At 48.2% G+C, this 19,149-nt stretch overlaps 1 protein-coding gene across 1 annotated transcript; it reads left to right on the plus strand.

The window, feature by feature from the left end:
* Positions 1–1,145: 1,145 nt before the first annotated feature.
* NMT1 (N-myristoyltransferase 1) lies at positions 1,146–15,943 on the plus strand. The gene is made up of 10 exons (XM_006833520.1): positions 1,146–1,293; positions 3,871–3,989; positions 4,822–4,913; positions 5,705–5,821; positions 9,889–10,059; positions 10,726–10,834; positions 12,644–12,814; positions 13,414–13,581; positions 15,179–15,316; positions 15,923–15,943. The coding sequence occupies exons 1-10, from the start codon at positions 1,149–1,151 to the stop codon at positions 15,941–15,943; spliced, it is 1,251 nt and encodes a 416-aa protein (XP_006833583.1). The 5' UTR covers positions 1,146–1,148.
* Positions 15,944–19,149: the final 3,206 nt, after the last annotated feature.

The raw sequence follows: 19,149 nt of genomic DNA on the forward strand, positions 1-19,149 counted from the left end.
CTTGCAAAGAAAAAATTACAAATGTTCAATCAATGTATTAAAGATAATTCAATTCTCAGTGAAATAAATATAAATTACAACAGTTTTTTCTCTTGGAGTGACAGAGGTTAAGTTTGGTAATATCAAATGATGATGTTGTTGTTCAGTGCCATTGTGTTAGTTCTGACTCATAGCGACCCTTTATAGGGTTTCTAAGGAGTGGCTGGTGAGTTTTGAACCACTAATCTTGCAGTTCAAACCGATCTTGTGGTCGGCGCCACACCAGGACTCAGTGATGAGGGTCTGGAAAAAATATTAATATTTTCTTTTTAGAAAGTGACTTGACAGTATTATTTTAAATGTGCATACCCTTTGGCAGACATATGTATTTCAGGAAGCAAAAATAGATGTACAAAGAAAGTCTTTATAGTATTGCTTGTAGAACTAAAGAAGTAAATCACCAATATGCCCGTCAGAAGTCGGCTGGCTCTGTCCATTGTGGTCTGTGCAGTGGACTGAGTTGTTAGAAATGAGTCTACGTGTCCTCAAGTGGGAAAGTCTCTAAGACAAGGTTTTAAAGAAGAAATGTGTATAGAATAATATTGTGCAATCCCATTTTAGTTTTTGAAAAGTGTGTATGTGTGTTTGGAACGTACATGCCTTTGCCCACTCTCCCTGCCAAATTAAGATGATAAGGATTATATTTGTGGGATGTTGTTAGAACCATCGAGTTGATTCCAACTCTTTGCCACCCTGTGTAGGATTTCTGAGGAGTGGCACTGGTTTTGAACTGCTGACCTTGTGATTAGCAGTCCAGTGCTTGTCCTGTAGTGTCATAACCAGCACTCCTTATTTGAGGGATAGGGTGATGGTTTTTTTTCACTTGTATATATAGTACATATTTCTTCATTATTGAAATTTTTCACAGTGAATATGTATTACTTTTGCCATCAAGCAACAACAAGGGGAGGAGCCCGATAGGAAACACACACTCTCTGGAGAGTTCATCATCAACCACTCATTCTCTAGTTGTCACACCACAGATCATCTCTGGAAAGAAGACAGAGGAGCCACCCCCCACTACTTCCCTTAACTCTTAATCATGAAATTCATCAGAAGTACTTAGGCGCATAATGGGCCTTTTCTCTCCTCTACTTTGTCCTACCCAGATGAATTCTTTGCCACCAGAGAGGATCCAGGAAATACAGAAGGCCATCGAACTGTTCTCAGTGGGCCAGGGGCCTGCCAAAACCATGGAAGAGGCTAGCAAGCGAAGCTATCAGTTCTGGGACACACAGCCTGTCCCCAAACTGGGTACGTATGTGCTTTCTTCCCCAGGTATGGGGACGGTGAACTTTCCATGAGGGTTCCATGCTGGATCTGTGAGAAAGGGCAGTGGGTCCCAGAGTTCCTTGGTGGGCCTTATTAGAAGATAGTCTTTAGTGTTCACTAGAGAAAAGACTGTTGTTTAGGGACTTTATCATGTTGTAATAGCACGCATTAAAGAGAATTGATGATTCTTTTTATGCATCATCATCCAGTATAAACCTACAGTGAAACACAGTGTATTGGCATAGGATGAACAGAGTTGTCTGCCCAGGGGTTTGTCTTCCACATAGATTGTGTAGAAGGACTGTCTTGTTTATCTGGGCAAATGTTTATAAGGGAGGGACAGAGTCCCTAACTTCTTCCTCTTGTCTCTCAGCCAACACATGCTTACTAAATGTAAAGTACTTTGAAATGTAGCATAGCAGTAATAGGTTAGCGTTTGGAATACCATACGCCGTTTAGGTAGGTACGCCAGAGTACGCCCTGCAGAAACCCATGGGACTGGGAGCTGGGAAGGACTGTGCGAGCCCTCAGATCATGTCTCTGCCTTGTTGGCACCCCAGACTGTTCAGAGTGGCCACTGTTCTTTCACACTGCCCTGTAACTCTGCTGTGTCAGCTCTGTGTTGCCGATACCACAATTTTGGATAATCTATAACAGCTGGTTTAACAAAAGATTTACCATTTAAATAATGCGTTAAAAAAAGTTCATTGGGTGATACCGCCTGTAAACACCCTTTCTAAGTGCTTTTTTAAAATGCAAATCTAAGCACCTTGTTACTACCACTCTCTATCCCCCACTCTCAATTAAAAACCCATTAAGGACATTCTGCCATCCTCCAGTCCTGAGGATAAAGTCCTTGGAATGACTGTCATTGGCCCCAGGTTCATGTCCAGCCTTACATATATGCCTGCTTGTCTGTTTGGTGCCTGTGATCATTGAGGATATTTGTCATTTCCTTTGCCAGCTTCTGCCACAGAACTGATACGTTCTGGGACTCACTGAACATTCATTGAAGAAGGGCATGAATGGAAATGCCTGCTGTGTATAGGGCTTTGTAACCAATCCAGGAAAGACCACCAGTATCTTTGCCGTGAAATTGCTTAGGACAAATAAATAAAATAAAAAATGTTCTAAATGTATTTTGGACAGGGTATATATAAATTCAACACAAGGTGGGAAAATGGCTGGCCACCCAGACAAGACTATCGGTAGAAATGCTGGTGCCCCTACTGAACTCTGGTATAGTCCTTAGCTTCATAGGCTCCAAGATTTGGTTTTGTCTCTGTACATGATAGTGAATTGGTAGTGAGTTGAATTACATCAACTGGACTCACAAAGGCTAATAAATAAATCAAAAAATCAGTTTCATTACTAAGGAAACAAAGTGTAACTGTGCAAGCAAGCAAAGCTTAGGGGAACGTGGATGGTAGCTTGGTGCTTTCCTGCCAGATGCCCCTGTTATTGTCTGCACTTCCCAGTTTGTCACTCTTGACCCAGCTTGAGAACAGGGACTTTGTCTTTCTCGTTGCTCTGTCCTAGTGCCAGGTGTCTGGGCCATGGTTGATGCTCAGGAAACATGTTGAATGGAAGTGAGTGAGTCTGTCAGTCTGATGGTCGGGTTCTCAGGCTGTAGGCTGTTGGAGCCAGTTCAATTCACCTGCCCCCAGATCACTGACTAAGGGGAGGGTCTCCAGCTGCCTGTTAATTCATACATTGGAATGAAGTTTGGACCAGGACTCTGAATGTCAGTAAAAGCATGAATTGAGTGCCTGGTATATGCAGAGCTTTATTGCTAGGAACAGATGGGAGCCTTTTGACAACTCAGTTTTCAAGATGTACTAAATGCCTGCTTAAGTGTGAACATGAGTGATGTAGAACTACAGAGACAAAATAATCCCACAGGCCAACATTAGTGAGTCTATTTGTCCAAGTTACCTTCTGAGCACACTCACACACTCCACCAAGGAGGGAGGGGCATGCTATCTAGGGGATATTGTGTCAAACTCACTTCCCTGTAGACTCTGTTGTTGTGCCCCAAAGCCCTAAACACTCAGGGACTCTAAAACACTTGAGGGCCTGGGTTGGCAGTGGCAATTATCTGACCCCCATTGTTGAAAGCTAGGTCTGGAATAGCCAAGATTGAGCCTGGCGCCTAGATACATCATCTGATTCAGGAATGGGCCCAGCACTTGCTGGAGCTATGGACACAAAAGCAACCTTGTTGCAATTTCTTATAAATCCTCTCAAATCAATGGGCCCAGGCCAGGCCCTGACAGCACATTTTACACCAACTAGGAGGCACAAAGCCGAATTCGGAGAGTAAATGTTTGTCATTCAGTAACTGAGAAGACATTTGAAAGGGTTTCCAGAAAACTAACCACCATGGTCCCAGTGATTGTTCTGAGAGTTTGTATGGGGCCAAGGGCAGCTGGCGTTGTGGGCTGTGTTGCTGAGTACAGTGTGTACTTCAGATGACAGGCTCCTGGGAATGGGGAATTGCTCTGATGTCCCTCCCTCCCCAAGGAGCCACTGAGGCTCACCGCTGTATTCATCTTCCAGGAGAGGTGGTGAACACCCATGGCCCTGTGGAGCCTGACAAAGACAACATACGTCAGGAGCCCTACACCCTGCCCCAGGGCTTCACGTGGGATGCCTTGGACCTGGGGGACCGTGGTGTGGTGAGTAGGCCAAGCAGGCCATAGATGTAAGTTGGGTACTGTTTTCCCAGTAAGCTCTGCAGTCACACACAGACAGCCTCTCCCCAAGCCTTCCTGAAGGGACTTCTATATAGAGCCGAACCAAGCAGACCTGAGCAGACCCCACACACAGACAGCACTTGGCTTTTTCTGACATGTGGAGAGTTGACCTCTGTAGCTTCCCAAGATCGATATCCTTGCATTCATTCATTCTTTCTTTTTTTCTTTTCATTCATACTCATTCCCATGTCCTCCTTCAAGTTGGATCTTAACTGATGAGCTAGTGCTGCTCAGTGAGGACTTCTCCTCCCTGTCCCACCCCAGCCACCCAGCACCTATTTGTTTGTTTGTTTAGTTTCCTTTGTAAGGAATGTTAGAAAATGTGAACAGAAGTTTTTAATGCCAAACATGAGTTGGTAGACCCAGACAGCTGGAAAAGCAGGAAAAGGCCCAAAGCTTTTTTGTTGGGCCAGAAAATAAAAACCAGACATGGTAGAAAATGGCAATGACTCAGTAATTCCACAGAATTTTATAGTAGAACCCAGAAGACCCCCACTGTTGGTCAGAGTGATGGAGTGGTTGTCTAGTTGGATGACATTCTTGGTCTGCTATTTTATGTACCTTAAGTCAGTCAAGACGGTTCAGTTTCATTACATGTAGGGTGTTTGTTCCAAGCGGACCTTTCATGTCCAGGGTGAAAAGGATTCATGAAATTAAACAAAGCATTTTGATGGTTTGATTGGTCCTTCAGGGTTTTGAAGTTGGTCCCTTCCCTGGCAGATAGCATCTAAGAGAGTGCCTTGTTTCTTTACAGCTAAAAGAGCTATACACCCTCCTGAATGAGAATTATGTGGAAGATGATGACAACATGTTCCGGTTTGATTATTCCCCAGAATTTCTTTTGTGGTGAGTTGTAGAGGTTTTCTTAGGGTTCTTAAGAGTAAGGTAGAGAGCAGGACAACCACAGGGTGCCAGAGTCCCCACTACATCTGAAGGAGACCTCCTTCAGGGAAGGAAGCTTAGAAGTGAACCCTAATTTAGACAGAATGGCTGTCTAAATTTAGACAGGACAAGGAAGAACTTAGTAGAATTGGTACCTAAAAGAAAAGATCATCTATTGTATGGTGACTTTATATATGAAGGGAAGGACGACCTACTACCATTGAAAAAAAAGGGTCGTTTCTATCCAGTGAGCATGCGGTTGTAGGATAAGGACCCTGCCTGGCTGAGCCATCCATCTGCCTGGGCCAGGCTTTACTTCCAGGAACATAGAGGCAAAAAGGCCCTAATGGCAAGGACTTGCCTGAAAGGGGCAGAGAAGGAAGAATGGACAAACAGGAGGGAAGTGGTGGTGCCACAAAGGCAGGTGGGAGGTCAGAGTTCCAGAGGCTCTGTGATCCACTCCCCACCATGGACCCACTGGCCTTGAGCCCCCAGAGGCTAGTTCTCTGTCATCTTGTTCAGGCTGTCAAAATGAGCACAGAGAAACTGAGATGGGATGTGAGAGCTGCAGTATGCCAGCCTTGGATTGGGTGAGTGGACCAAAGCAGAGAAGAGACCAAGGCTCACTTCTACTAGTCTCTTGGAGGACTTGGCCAAAAATAAAGTTCCAAGGGGGTGGGTCATTGTGGAGCCAAAACAGGCATTCTAACCGCCAGCCAGCAGCACCGCAACCCTAGCCCCTGTCTTCTCTCCAGGGCTCTCCGGCCACCTGGCTGGCTCCCCCAGTGGCACTGCGGGGTTCGTGTGGTGTCAAGTCGGAAACTGGTTGGGTTCATCAGTGCCATCCCAGCAAACATCCACATCTATGACACGTAAGCACCTGGGTCTACCTTCAGCTTTCACATCACCACCACCCTGCTTGGTCTGGGAGGGAAGAGAAGAAAGATAGCCCACTTTTCGTTTCCTGCCCCAACCGTGACCACCACCAATGAAAGAGGAAGGCCTCATGAAGGGAGGAAACCCGGGTCTTGAGAATTGGAATTCTATGTTGCTATGACTTGGGCTGGAAGTGGGGGCCCAGCTTGAGAGCTGATGTGCTGGCTGTGTTTGTTTTTAACTTTTTATTGTGAATCGAGTGATGATTAACAGACAAGATCATCAGCTTTACATTATATACTTTGTTTCATTTCAATGATTAAAGTCCCCTCCCTGCAACAAGTTATCCTACTTCCTCCCTATGATTTCCCTTTTACAGCTTATATTTCATAAATGAACAAAGCAAAAATATTTGATGTACAAAATAAAATGCATCTGAATGTCCAAAGGGCATATTCTACAAGCTAGCCGCATGCCCGCATGGCACACAGCCTTAGTCCACGAACCTAGAGTTGCTCTATCTATCCATGCCATCGCCTCTGCCACCTTTTCTAATGTGGCCACTTTTCTAGGTAGGATCTCACACTCCACTTATGTTCTTCCTTCTTGATGGTTCTGGGAGTGCTTCTGAGATGAAAGCTTACTCCCCCCACCCCACCCCCTTTTAGTTACACATTTTCTACAATTACAGCTGTGACAATCACAATAATCCTGCTAACAGTTAACTCACAATTGAATCATCAAATCCCCATCCTCCTCCATCCATCTAATTTCACCTGATCTGTCTAGAGAAGAGGAAAACTATTCAGTGGGGATTCTACCGTACCCCCCTCGTTCTGAAACTAAGCACACTCATGAAAGCTTATAAACCAGCCACTTTGTGCCCTTATAGGCCCCCCTTTTTTTTTTCTATTCCCTCTGGTTTTTTCAGTGTACACAAAAACGTTAGAAATATATAATCATTTAAACAACCAAAGGGCGCATTCTGGAGAAATAATACTAAGATGTGTGACTGTCTTATAAATATTGGTTTCCCTTGCCTGCTATTGTAAAATAGACACATGAGTGGGATAGAAAAGAATGTCGGGAAACATGATTACAGAAAGCTTAAAAGCCCATCTTCAGCCTATAACTAACTGGAATACCTAAAAGATGTTCTACAGCCTGCCCAGTGAAACAGGCCTCTTGTGGAGGCTTTGCAGTGTGTAGGACTTTAGGTGGTATTCTGAGCTCCATCCAGAACCTTCTGGCATTCCCACCAGAAAGGACAAGCAGACCAGCCTGGAACAGCTAGAGTGACAGAAGATACATCTTTAAAGAAAGATCAGCAGGAAAAACCCAAAACAAAAATGGCAGTTTCATAGGCTACTACAAGAATAAGCAAGTTATTTGCTGGAAAGCCATCAAGGCAAGTGATCAAGTCCTTCAGGACAAACCTCCCTCTAAGACTAAAACTCAAAGGGAACACATGAGTGGGCATGTAAGCTTGCTGGCGTCCACATTGGTCTCCTGGTGAGTAGAAGAGGAGGAAAGGCAGCAATGAAGAAATGGGCTGAGTTCAACCATGTTCCATAGACTCCCATTGACCTGGAGATGAGAAGGAGAAAAGGAAGATCTGGTTGGTCCAAAGTGTGGTGAGACCTGGGGATACCTGAGCCCATAGACAAGGCCATAGCCACAGAGGGCTAGAGCTGAGAGTGAAGCATCCAGCTGATAAGAAGAGAGGGGAGATGCACAAGAACACCCAAACTTGCACTTAGTACCCATTTGACCTAGCCTCGATGGTTTGCAGATCAGAACTCGACTGGAGGAAGATTTAAAAAAAAAATTTGGGGGGGGGGGTAAAGGAAAGGAAGTTAAATTGCTACAATTTGATGAACTTGACCAATACTTATGGATGTAGTAGCTCAAAAAAAAAAAAAACCGAGAAGGAGTCTGCACATCAAGTATCAATGCTATCCCTTCTGTATACAGAGTAGATAGGGACGGGCAACTGAGACATTGGCTACCTAAAATGAGGGGGCGATAAAGGCATGAAGTGACTGGATTACAAGTTTCAAGAGGGGCTTTAGTTTAAGAGTGTGTGGGGGGAGATAGAGTCCCCACTGAATAGTTTTCATCTTGTCTAGATCTGGTAAGAAGAGATGGGGATAAGATTCTTATGAGTCAATAGTGAGTAATTGCTGTCATGACTAATTGCGACTTTCACAATGGTAAAGGTAGAAGTTTAGCAACAAAAACAGGGGAGTAGATAATCTTATAGTCCAGAAACAGAGGACCCTAGGACCATCAAAGGAGAAGAGCACAAGTGTAATGCAGGACCTTATCCAGAGAAGCAGCAACACCAGAGGTGGAGGCAGAGATGGGGACATGGAGAGAGGGAGCAGCTAGAACTCTAGATTCATGGGACGAGAAGGACTGAGAATTGGTGGCCAGGAGGCAGGCTTGCAGAATGTGCCCTTTGGTGGTTTAAATTATTATATATGCCTGAGTGTTGAAAAAAAAAAAAAAAAGCTAAAATGAATAGAAATATTGTTAACTGATGGTACGTGGAGGGGATTATAATCATTGTAATGAAATAAAGTATATGATCTGTTGAATGTAAAACTGATGATCTGCCTTGTAAACTTTTACTCAGTTAACAATAAAAACTTTTAAAACCCCACAAAAACAAAGGGCACATTCTACAAGCCTACCTCCTGGCCATGAGCACACAGCCTTTTTCTTTCTATGAGTCTAGAGTCCTTAGATGTTTTCTCTCTCTCTCTCATCATGTTATCATGTGTGTCTCTATCTCTGGTGTCACTACTTCTCTAGTTAGGGTCCCCTATTCCACTTATGTTCTACTCCCTTGATGGTCCTAGGGTCCTCTGTTCCTGGACTATAAGATTAAGTACTCCCCCTTTATGTTATAAAACTTCTACCTTTACAATTGACGATCGCAATTAGTCATGGTCACACTCACTGTTCAATCAAGAGTCCTAGCCCGACCTCCTTTCACCAAACAAGATGAAAACTCTTCAATGGGGATTCTACCTTCCCCTAGCTGCCCCCCACTTTTGATAGCCAATGTCTAAATTGCCCGTCTCTAACAACCCAAGGCACTGAGGAAACAAGCTTGTTCCGTGATATGAAGAATCATTGCAGCCATTTGGAAGTTTGGGCACCTGCAAAGGGCCGGTTCATCAAATGGTAGCAATATACACTTGTTCACAGTATCAAGCATCTTTATCATCATCTGGTTGAATTCTGGTCAGCTAGCCATCCAAGCTAGGTCAAATGGGTACTGGCTGCAAGTTTGGAGTTTGTATACACTTCCCTGCACGTCAGACCAACCGGCCACTTCTTTCTGGGCTCCAGCCCCTGGACAGGTTTGTTTTAGTTGAGACTCTTGCAGTGCTCCTCTGCTGAGGCACTTGTGCAGCTTCACAAGTAGGTTGGAGAGCATGTGACCCAGATTCCCACAGCCATTGGGCTGTCATTCACTGCTCTTGTTTTTCCCTGAAAACCTCAGAATTATCTGCCCCAGGCTTCTAGGTCATGGATACTTACGGGAATGAGAACCTTGAAATTCTAGAAAAACCTTTGCTTACTCTTGAATGGTTGTGTCTTAAAGGTGGGATGCCCCCAGCCCCAGCCCCAGCTCTTTCAGGGATGAATCAGGAAGATGCTGGGGCTGCTTTCAGATAAAGAAGCCTACTTTAGTTGCACTTTCCTTTGGAATTGGGTCTGTGTGGAGGAATAAGCAGATGCTGTAAGATGACTACTTGACGCAGTTCAAATCCTTGAGAGGACGATAGGGCTTTCTGCTTCTGTAGAGGTTGACAGTTTCAGAAACCCTATCCAAGGTTGCTGTGAGTTGGAGTTGACTCGATGGCAGCGAGTCTGAGTTTTCACCAGTGGGAGCTGTTAGAACAGTGACGGTCCAAGGTCTGGGCTTGCTAAGAGCAGGTGGTAGTAGATTGCATGCCTGTGCTGAAGGTCCACCCCTCTAGGTGTGGCTCCAGAGCATCACCTTTCCCTGTTAAAAGCCTGGTCGCCTAATCTTTTCCTCCCCCTTCAGAGAGAAGAAGATGGTGGAGATCAACTTCCTGTGTGTCCACAAGAAGCTGCGCTCCAAGAGGGTGGCTCCAGTCCTCATCCGAGAGATAACCCGGCGGGTTCACTTGGAGGGCATTTTCCAAGCTGTTTATACTGCCGGTGTGGTACTACCAAAGCCTGTTGGCACCTGCAGGTGAAAATCACGTCTTGCTCTTCACTCTGGTTGAGAGGCCATCACTGGAGTCCCAGCTCAGTACCTGCACAGAGGCATCTCACTTTTCTGCTCTGGGGCAATGGGAGGGTTGTGGAAAGTGCATGTCCTGTCTAAAGGGGCCAGCTCTTCTCAGCCCAGATGACTGCTGCCCTTTGGAAGGGGAGGGAGATCTGGCTGTAGCTTCTGGAGTTTGATAAGAAGTGTCTTCAATTTTTTTTATTTTTATTTTTTATGGTGGGCTCACTTTTGCTTTGAATATTGTGTGGGCCAGAGCAGTGTCAGGTCCCTCCCCTTGCAGCCCCAGGACACCTGGTGTGCAGCCTCTGCCTTTAGAAAGTCCTTCCAGACTGTTGAATGGTTCCCACCTAAGGTGCCACCACTACTTAAGTGTAGATCAGGAGGATGAGAGGAATGAGTTTTCCATCAGCTTGACTCCAGTGTGAGGATTGCTGTGCCCAGACAGCAGCTGCCACAAAGAAGTGACTTTTGAAATTGAGGAAGAAAATAGGACTCTGTGGAGGTTGGTGAGCCAGCTGGGGCACCACTGGTTCACATGGAGCCTGACATGTCTCTTCTGCCACCTGCTGGCCATCCTGAGATCTCCATGCCATCGTCTTAATGGGACTGGCATTTGTGTCCCCACAGGTATTGGCATCGGTCCCTAAACCCTCGGAAGCTGATTGAAGTGAAGTTCTCCCACCTGAGCAGAAATATGACCATGCAGCGAACCATGAAGCTCTACCGGCTGCCCGAGGCCAGTGGGGCCCTGGGGCCGTCGGGGGAGGGTGCTGGAGTCCTAGACTTGCCGCTTCTGTCCTCTTGGATGTCTGTAGCAGTCAGCCATATTGAGTTGATTTCTACTTGTGGTGACCCTGTAGGAGAGGGGAGAGCCACCCCATAGGGTTTCCAAGACTGAAATGTTTGCAGAAGCCAACTGATACATCTTTCTCCTTTGGAGTGGCTGGTGGGTTTGAACAGATGACCTTTCAGTTACCATCTGAGCACTTAGCCATTGTGCCACCAGGGCTGTTTTACTTCATCTCTCTCAGTTCTCATGAGTGTGTGCTGCAGCCAGCTTCCCTGCCATCTGCCAAGGAGTTAAGGGAAAATCCTCATTCTCTGTCGCTGTAGCCTGAGTGAGCATGACTACAATGGTGTGTCCACATGCTGAGTTTTCACGTACAGACTGTCTTCTGCTCCCCTCTACTAAGGAGCCTAGGTTTCTAACCCCAGTCCTTACATCCAGACTTCACCACTAAAGCACTGAGCAAGTCCAGGGGAGCTGTGTTTCTATTTTGGGTCTTCGTTTCCCTGGTTTCCCAAAGAAGCAAATGCTCCCCATTCTCCACTTGTGCCTGGCATCAGCAGTGCATGGTTGTTGTTGTGAAGTATTGTTGAGTCGGTTCTGAATCAGACCTTGTATAGGGTTTCTTAGAAGCGGCTAGTGAGTTTGAACTGTTGACCTTGCAGTTCAAACTGACCTTGTGGTCTAGTGCTGATCTTACAGCACCAGAGTTTCTTCTGAGTCCTTCCAGTCAGTAGTCAGTCTGATGAATGCCTACCTGGGTTCATCAGCCCCCAAACTGGATTCATCCCCCTGGAATAGCTCTCATCTGTCTGAGGATTAGGTTTGTTAGGGTGCTGTCTTATGACACGGATGCAGTGAGATTGGACATTGTGCCCAGAAACGGGTTTTGGAGGCCATGATGTGTGTTTTTGCCCTTGTGTCCTGACAGATTTGACCTATATCCTCGGCAGATAGGTAGAGAGTGCTCCTAATGTGTCGCTGCCAGAAGCCTTCCCCATCTGGGTACTCCCAGGACATGAGGTGGCACGGGGAGATGCTGTGTAGAAGCAAGGTGATAAACTGTTCTCTAGGGAGGCCAGGGTTAGCAAGGACTTTCAGAGGCTGCAGGCCCTGCCCTATGTGGGACTTGGCCTTACCCACGTTTACGTTATCTGAGCCTCTAGGGAGGCACCATCCATCCTAGCACTTGCTGCATTGGAACACATGGTCTCATTCCACTGAAGCGTGTTCTCTGGGAAAGCAGCTGTGCTATGGGGTTCTGGTCTGAGATGAAAACTAGCACAATGTCTGCTTTTTGTGTGAATGTAATGTGCGGTGTCCTCTAGGGGGCACTGCTGATGCTGTAGGGTCTGAAGGACAGGCAGTGTGTACATCTAGGGCTGGCTTGGAGATGGGCCCTGTCTGAGTGCTGTGAGTTTAGTAGGCAAATCACCAGTGGGGGTAGAGAGGGTCAGTGAGCATGCAGTGTGAGGACTGGGGTTCGGGAGAGGAACCGGGGGAGCTGTGTGTGCACAGGCCTGTAAGGAGCACTGCTGGGAGAGCTTCAGCACGTCCATGGGGCAAGCAAGGCCAGGTAGTCCCTTGTCCTGAGTGCTGAGATCCAGGGCACTGCTTCCATTGTGCCAGCCAGACCGCAGGAACCTGTGATCAGAACTCTCTCCTGAGTCCTTCCCGTCACTAGTCAGTCTGCTCACAGTCAGGGGAGAGGAGACTCTCCACACAACACATCTGATGTGCACGATTTCTTCCTTCCAGACTCCCAAGACAGCTGGGTTGCGACCAATGGAGAAGAAGGACATTCCAGTAGTGCATCAGCTCCTCACCCGGTACTTGAAGCAGTTCCACCTCACGCCAGTCATGAGCCAGGAGGAGGTAGAGCACTGGTTCTTCCCCCAGGAGAATATCATTGACACTTTTGTGGTGGAGGTGAGTGGGGACAGGAGTGGTACTGGGCATCTGCCTCATTCACAGGGAGCTGTCCTCCTTGGGTGGCTGGGTTTCCAGGGCTCAGTGTCTGAAGGTTCCATGACAGGAGCATTGATACCCTAGACTTCCTTACCTATCCATGTGTGGTCCACCCTAAGACAAGAAGAGTCATAGCTTGCATTTGTTCCAAGTGAGACTCTGTGGACTGGCTGCAGCCCTTCGTTGCGTCCCACCTCCTCCTGGTAGTACCAGAGAGTAGAACTGAGCCCCTCTTAATAAGTCAAGTAAGCCTTGGACTCCCTGCCTGTCCCAGCTTGATCTGGTGCTAACCAAACATTGGGGGCACAGTCTGAGAGGTGAGTGGCAACAAGAGGTCCCAAGCAAGGAGAGTTTCACAGGCTCAATCCAGAGTCCTACCTAGATTCACCACCTGGTTCTCTGCTAGTGCCCTCGGCCAGTACCTTTCCTTGCTCCGTGCAGATCCCACATCCATGTCCACCCCAGCGCCGCCTAATGGGGATGTGAGTGGTAGGATCCATTTGTTGCAGCCTGCAGTATCCCTGAGTGTGACAGAGCTTCCTTTGTTGTCTTTCCTTCAGAACGCAAATGGTGAGGTGACGGACTTCCTGAGCTTTTACACCCTTCCCTCCACCATCATGAACCATCCGACCCACAAGAGTCTGAAAGCTGCTTATTCTTTCTACAACGTTCACACCCAGACCCCTCTTCTAGACCTCATGAGCGATGCCCTTGTTCTCGCCAAAATGGTGAGGAGCAAACTAGAGGACTTTTCCAGAGATCTGCAGGACCAGAGTAGTGGATTGCTGGCTAGCACAGTTCCCAGGAGGTAGCTGCTTGTGGGGTGGGAGGCTTTGAGCCTAAACCTTCTCGGTCTGCTTAAGTAGAGTCTCAGTAGTAGCTCCTGGCCTTCAACTTGAAAGTAGGCGGGAACAAGAGCATCCAGACAAAGTGCGCGCACGGACTCCTCCTCATTGATTTCAGTGGGTTTCGTTCCCACAGGAGATGCTGCCAAGGAGCCTGAATAGTAGCCAGGCTTGCTATGGGCGTAAAGGGTTCATATGACTTCCCCAGTGTGGGGCTAGAGAGATGGCTTTCTCTTGGGTCATCTGGCCATACAGCATGGGTGGGATGGAGGGCCCCGGCTACTGTTACCCCTTCATCCTGTGGTTCTGGGTACCTTCTTGCCCTGTGCCCAGCACGGTGTGCGCAGGCCCAACGTGGTCAACCTGGTCCCTGCCCTCTGAGAGCTAGCTGATCCAGTTGGTGAGATTGAGGTAGTATCTAATGTACTTTATGGTCTCAAAGCAACATGTCAGGGGTCATTAAGTCCCACAGTATACACCAAAGGCCTATGCCAATTCCAAGTAGCTGATGGGAGTCAGGCTTGATCTCCACTTGTTGTTAGGTGCCAATTCATGATGACCTCATGTATAACAGAAGGAACCACAACCTGGTCCTACGCCATCCTCAGTCATTGGCATGTCTGAGCCCAGTATTGCAGCTACTGTGTCTAACCATCTTGTTGAGGGTCTTCCTCTTGTTCGCTGACCCTCCACTTTACTATGCATGATGCCTTCTCCAGAGAGGACTATGGATTTCACTGCAAAGTGTCTTTGGGAGGCTTAACAAGGAACAATATGTGCTCAGAGGAACGCTGAGGAGAGGTCAGGCTGGAGGGATGGTGCTCAGGATGCCATGAGGGTGCATCCTGGAGAGCTGGGCATTTACAGAAACTTGGCTTTGACGTATCAGCCGGGGTTGCTTCTGGAGGAATGTCGTGCTCAGGGTTGCCTGTGGGAGACTTAGATATGATTGAGGCCGGGTTTTTAATCAGTTCCGTCATGGCGAATGCAGCAAGATTGGATCAGGCCCAAATTTGTAAAATGTGTGATGTACCTGAACCTTAACCGGAATTGGGGAAATTATAGGTTAAAGTCCTGGAATGGGAGACTTGGAAGAGGCTCCTTTCAGAAGCCTGATGCAATAGATTGGGTTATGGCCAGGACTGTGGAGAACAACACATATTTAAATAAATGCACTTGGCTGCCATCTTTGAGCTGCCATATTGTTGCAGACTCTGCTGATCCAGAAATTTGGTTGCCATGCAAAATACATGTTGCCCTTGTTTTCTAGGAGGGAGATTAAGTTTCTAGTACGATGTCGACCCATAATTTTTCCTGTTCCGATATACTCACATTTTATAAATTTGGGTTTGTCACAGTTTAACTTTGTCAACCTTGACTGAAATAGGAAGAACCGATTTGAAGCCCTAGATTGAGAGCGGGCAGGAAGGGAAGGCAGCCTCCGTCTGACGCCTTCTTGTTTTTCTCTGGCACCGGGCAGAAAGGGTTTGACGTGTTCAATGCACTGGATCTCATGGAGAACAAAACCTTCCTGGAGAAGCTCAAGTTCGGCATAGGAGATGGCAACCTGCAGTATTATCTTTACAATTGGAAGTGCCCCAGCATGGGAGCAGAGAAGGTACATGCTGCCTTTCAGCCATGGACAGCCTTCCACCAAGGCTGCCAGGGAGTCGGTGTCTCTAGCAGTCAGGGTCACAGGTGTGGGTTACAGCAGCAGCCTGGGCCCTGGTTAGCTGGTGCTTGGTCTCCCAATGGCCAGGCCAGAAGGGTCAGCATTCCCCCGTCAGCAGCTGGTGTGAGCCACCCAGCTGACTAGATATGGACCATTTCAGACTGACTGAGGAAAAGTTAGCCAGGAAGCTCAGCCGGAGAACCCAGTGGTCGGCCTCTCCTCTACTGGGCTACTGCCCTCCACTCTATGTGAGGCTTGCATAGCTCTTCCCTCCTCACCCCTCTGCTCCCAGCCCCCAGGTCACCATGGCAGGCCTGCTGAGGGAGACCTTCTGACTAGTTGTCCTTCAGGATGCTGACTGGGTGGGCTTCAAGGAAGCATCTGATAGCTGTGTAAACACTGGAGGTTGGGTGAGGGGCTCTGGTGGAAATGTGATCCCACCACACAGGTGGCGTCGGTGGCTCAATCAGTGGGAACTTCAGGCCAGGATGGGGAAGTGGTTCTTTGGACAACCTTTGTCTCAGCTCTGCCTTTTCCTGTTGGTTCTCCTAGGTTGGACTGGTATTACAGTAACCAGCTACCAGTGAGATTCTGGATAAAGCCACTGAGAATTCAAACCAGGAGCTGGAACCCCACTACTTGTTGGTTCAATTTTCACAAATGTGAGAATCCCTGACTAAGGGAACAGAACTGAACCGGCTTTACCAAACCGCCACTGAATTTGACAGCTGTACTGAGATGGCGTAGCTGCATGACGCCACCTCTGGCCATGTCTCTGGTCTGTTTTCCAATTAATCACATCGTCATGCAGCCGTGATCAAGGGAATGTAACTGCTGAAAACTAGCTTGTGATTGGCATATTATGGAGTTAACGGGTGAATAATAAAAGTATATATATATTATATATATATAAATATTTTAAATATCGTTCATGTTCCAAATGTACGAGGATGTTTGGTCTCCAATGGAAAGTTGTATCCAGATCATTCCTGAAAATTAGAACCCAAGGACAGTGCCAGACTGACAGCAGGAATTGTTTCTTCCGGGAAGCAGGAGAGAGGATCTGGGGAGTCCTCCGTAGTAGTTCTTCAGGATCAGCTGGAATGACTGGCTTTGCAAAGGGGAAAGCACAGCGAGGTTCTGCCAGGTGGGGGAGGGCCCGGATCTCTCGGAATGGCAGGTGGGGCTCCTGGATGGTTGGCCCACCATCAGGGCTTTCCTGCAGCAGGTGGAGGCAGACTTCACTCATCCAGCCCCTGCTGACTGAATGAAAGGACTCTTTAGACAGAGATGAGTCCCTGGTGAGATCTGGCTTTCCTGCGGCCTGAAAAAGAGTACTGGTGTGACAGATGTTTGGCTAGGCAGGATGTGGGGCCTGTACGCAGCCTGGGCCTGTCAGCCTGTCGGCCCCTGCTCGTTGTAACTGCAAGGAATGGTGAGGACAGGAAGGTCTGGACGGGACTGCAGAAATGATTTCCCATCGCCAGGGGCCAAGTCTGATTTTCACGGATGAGGTTTTGTGGGTGATGGTGGTGGTTGATGCCTGCCAGTTTTCCAAAACAGAACTGGAGCCTCTGGGCACATGGCTCTCCACCAGGGTATTTCTTGGTTGTGCTCCACCAGGTGGCTTGGGGAGAACTGGGCTGTACGCTTGCTAGCCCCTATATCCAGGCCTGGCCATAACTCAGGCTCTAGGAAAATGTAAATGGGTGGGTCACATGGGGTTTCCTTGCGGCTTTCACCTCTCAGCTTTTTGAGGGACTGAAGCCTTAGCCAGGAGGCAGGCCCAGCTTGGTCCCGCGAACTGAAGTCACTCTGCAGAGACAGGGCTTGATTTTCAGGTGTTAGTTTGGACAGAGGTGTGCTAGAAGCTAATTCTGCAGAGTCCCCAAAGCTGGGGGATTCATGTGCTTGGGGTGGGGATATCAACAAGAATGCTGCCCATTCTCTGCCCGTTAGAGCCAGCAACTCCACATATCGGATTTTCATCAGAGGTCTCAGGGCGCCCCCACCCGCCCCTGTTTTTCGGGCTGACCTCTGGCTCCTTGACTACAAGAACCCAGACCAAAGAAGCAGCTGTCCTCAGCAAGGTGTGTGCTGCATTCTGCAGATGAGAAGTTGAAGGCACTGAACTGCGTTCACAGCCTGACCTACATGCGATGCAGCAACTGCAGCTTCCAAGCAGCTCACACCCTGTCCAGCCAAACCTTTAAGGACATCAAAGAATAAAGTGTCCAACTCTTTCCTCCCTTGGGCAGGAGCTGCAAGTTGGAAAAGCCACCCGAGTTTTTTCTGCTCTGGGTCAGCTTCCATCCAGAGCTGCTGCAGTGAGATTTGGGTGTTCCGTAGCGTTTGTGGAGTGTGCTTTGCCTTGGTTGACCCAGGTCATGGAATTGAAACACAGAGGCTCAGGTGGCTGCTCTGGAAGAAACAGATCTCCTGCCAGAAACCCAGTGTCTGTCTCCTCCCAAACCATGTGGCCAGTTTCATGAATTCCTGATATTTCACGATGGGGATGCTTGCTGCCCAAGTTTTCAGGCCAGCTCAGTGGCTGCTCTTGTTCAAATACCCTGGGCCCTTCACTTGCTCCCTTCCAGAACTTTGGGTCAGAGTGCACAGAAAACCATTCCATAGATCCTATCAGATACAGGGTCTTGACCAAGGGGCCTTGCAGTAGGGTGGTGCCGTGACGGACACGAACCAAGCAAGGCAAGGACTATGGGCTTCCAGGCTCATGTGCCAGAGACCCTTCAGGCAGCCGCTACTGGAGGGCCTTCCTGAACTTGGTCCTCACTCCCTGCCCCAGTATTCATGCTGGCATTGGGCTTTTGTTTTGGACACTTTCTTACCTCCTGCCTTTGGATTAACTGCATTTGACCATTGCTCTCATGGCACGTTCCCACCAACGATGGTCTCTGAGGGAAACTACTGGGGTAAATGAGTCTCTGCTCAGCACTGGGGGAGACAGGGCTCATCCCTTACCCCCCCCCCCCCCCCCCCCCCCCCCGTCTCCAGTGTCTGCTTCTGAAGACCGATGTCTTGTTTGGAGGCCAGTCCATACCAAGCCACTTCAACACCCAGGTTTATACAAAATTTCAGGCCTGGCCTGCTATTACTCCCTTGCCATAACCCTCCCTCACCTGGGTGACTAACATTTGACCAGGGACTAGTCCACTCAAGTAAATTCAGAATGGGCTGGCAGGCAGGTGCTGCATCTGGGGAACAAGGACAAGGTAGGACAGCTTCCCCCTTTTGTCTTGTCTTTGAGCTGTGTGAGGGACATCCATTTCCAGGGGGTGGGGGTGGTGGAGGGGAGGAAACACCAAATGCGTTGTTGGTCCATGGATACATCTCATTTGTTTCTAATAAAGGACGCAACTGAACAAACTTGGCCCTCTTGGTTTTCCTCTGGTCAGCAGGCGCCAGTGGGACAATGGCATTCGGACTGGGAGGAGAGCATCATCTCATCCTGAGGATGAGGAGGCCAGCAAGACCGGGCTCCTCATGCAGGGCAACTTGGGACAGCGGCCCTTGGGCAAGCTTGCCCTTGGCTCTTTTTCCAACTGGGGAGCAGCTCACTCCATGAAAGAGGAGCAGCTGGGTTCTGAGCCAGCACCTGAGCCCCTAGCAGAGGACCCCGTGGGGTGAAGGCCCTTGTGGGTTCTCACAAACCTCGGGGTGCTTGTTAATGCAGCCACCACTAGGCCCCTCCCAGACCACCTGAATCAGATCTCAGGGCAAGCCAAATATCATCTATGGGTCTAGCTCACCTTCACCGC

Source organism: Chrysochloris asiatica, unplaced genomic scaffold (genome assembly GCF_000296735.1).
Source record: "Chrysochloris asiatica unplaced genomic scaffold, ChrAsi1.0 scaffold00007, whole genome shotgun sequence".
Taxonomy (NCBI): Eukaryota; Metazoa; Chordata; class Mammalia; order Afrosoricida; family Chrysochloridae; genus Chrysochloris; species Chrysochloris asiatica.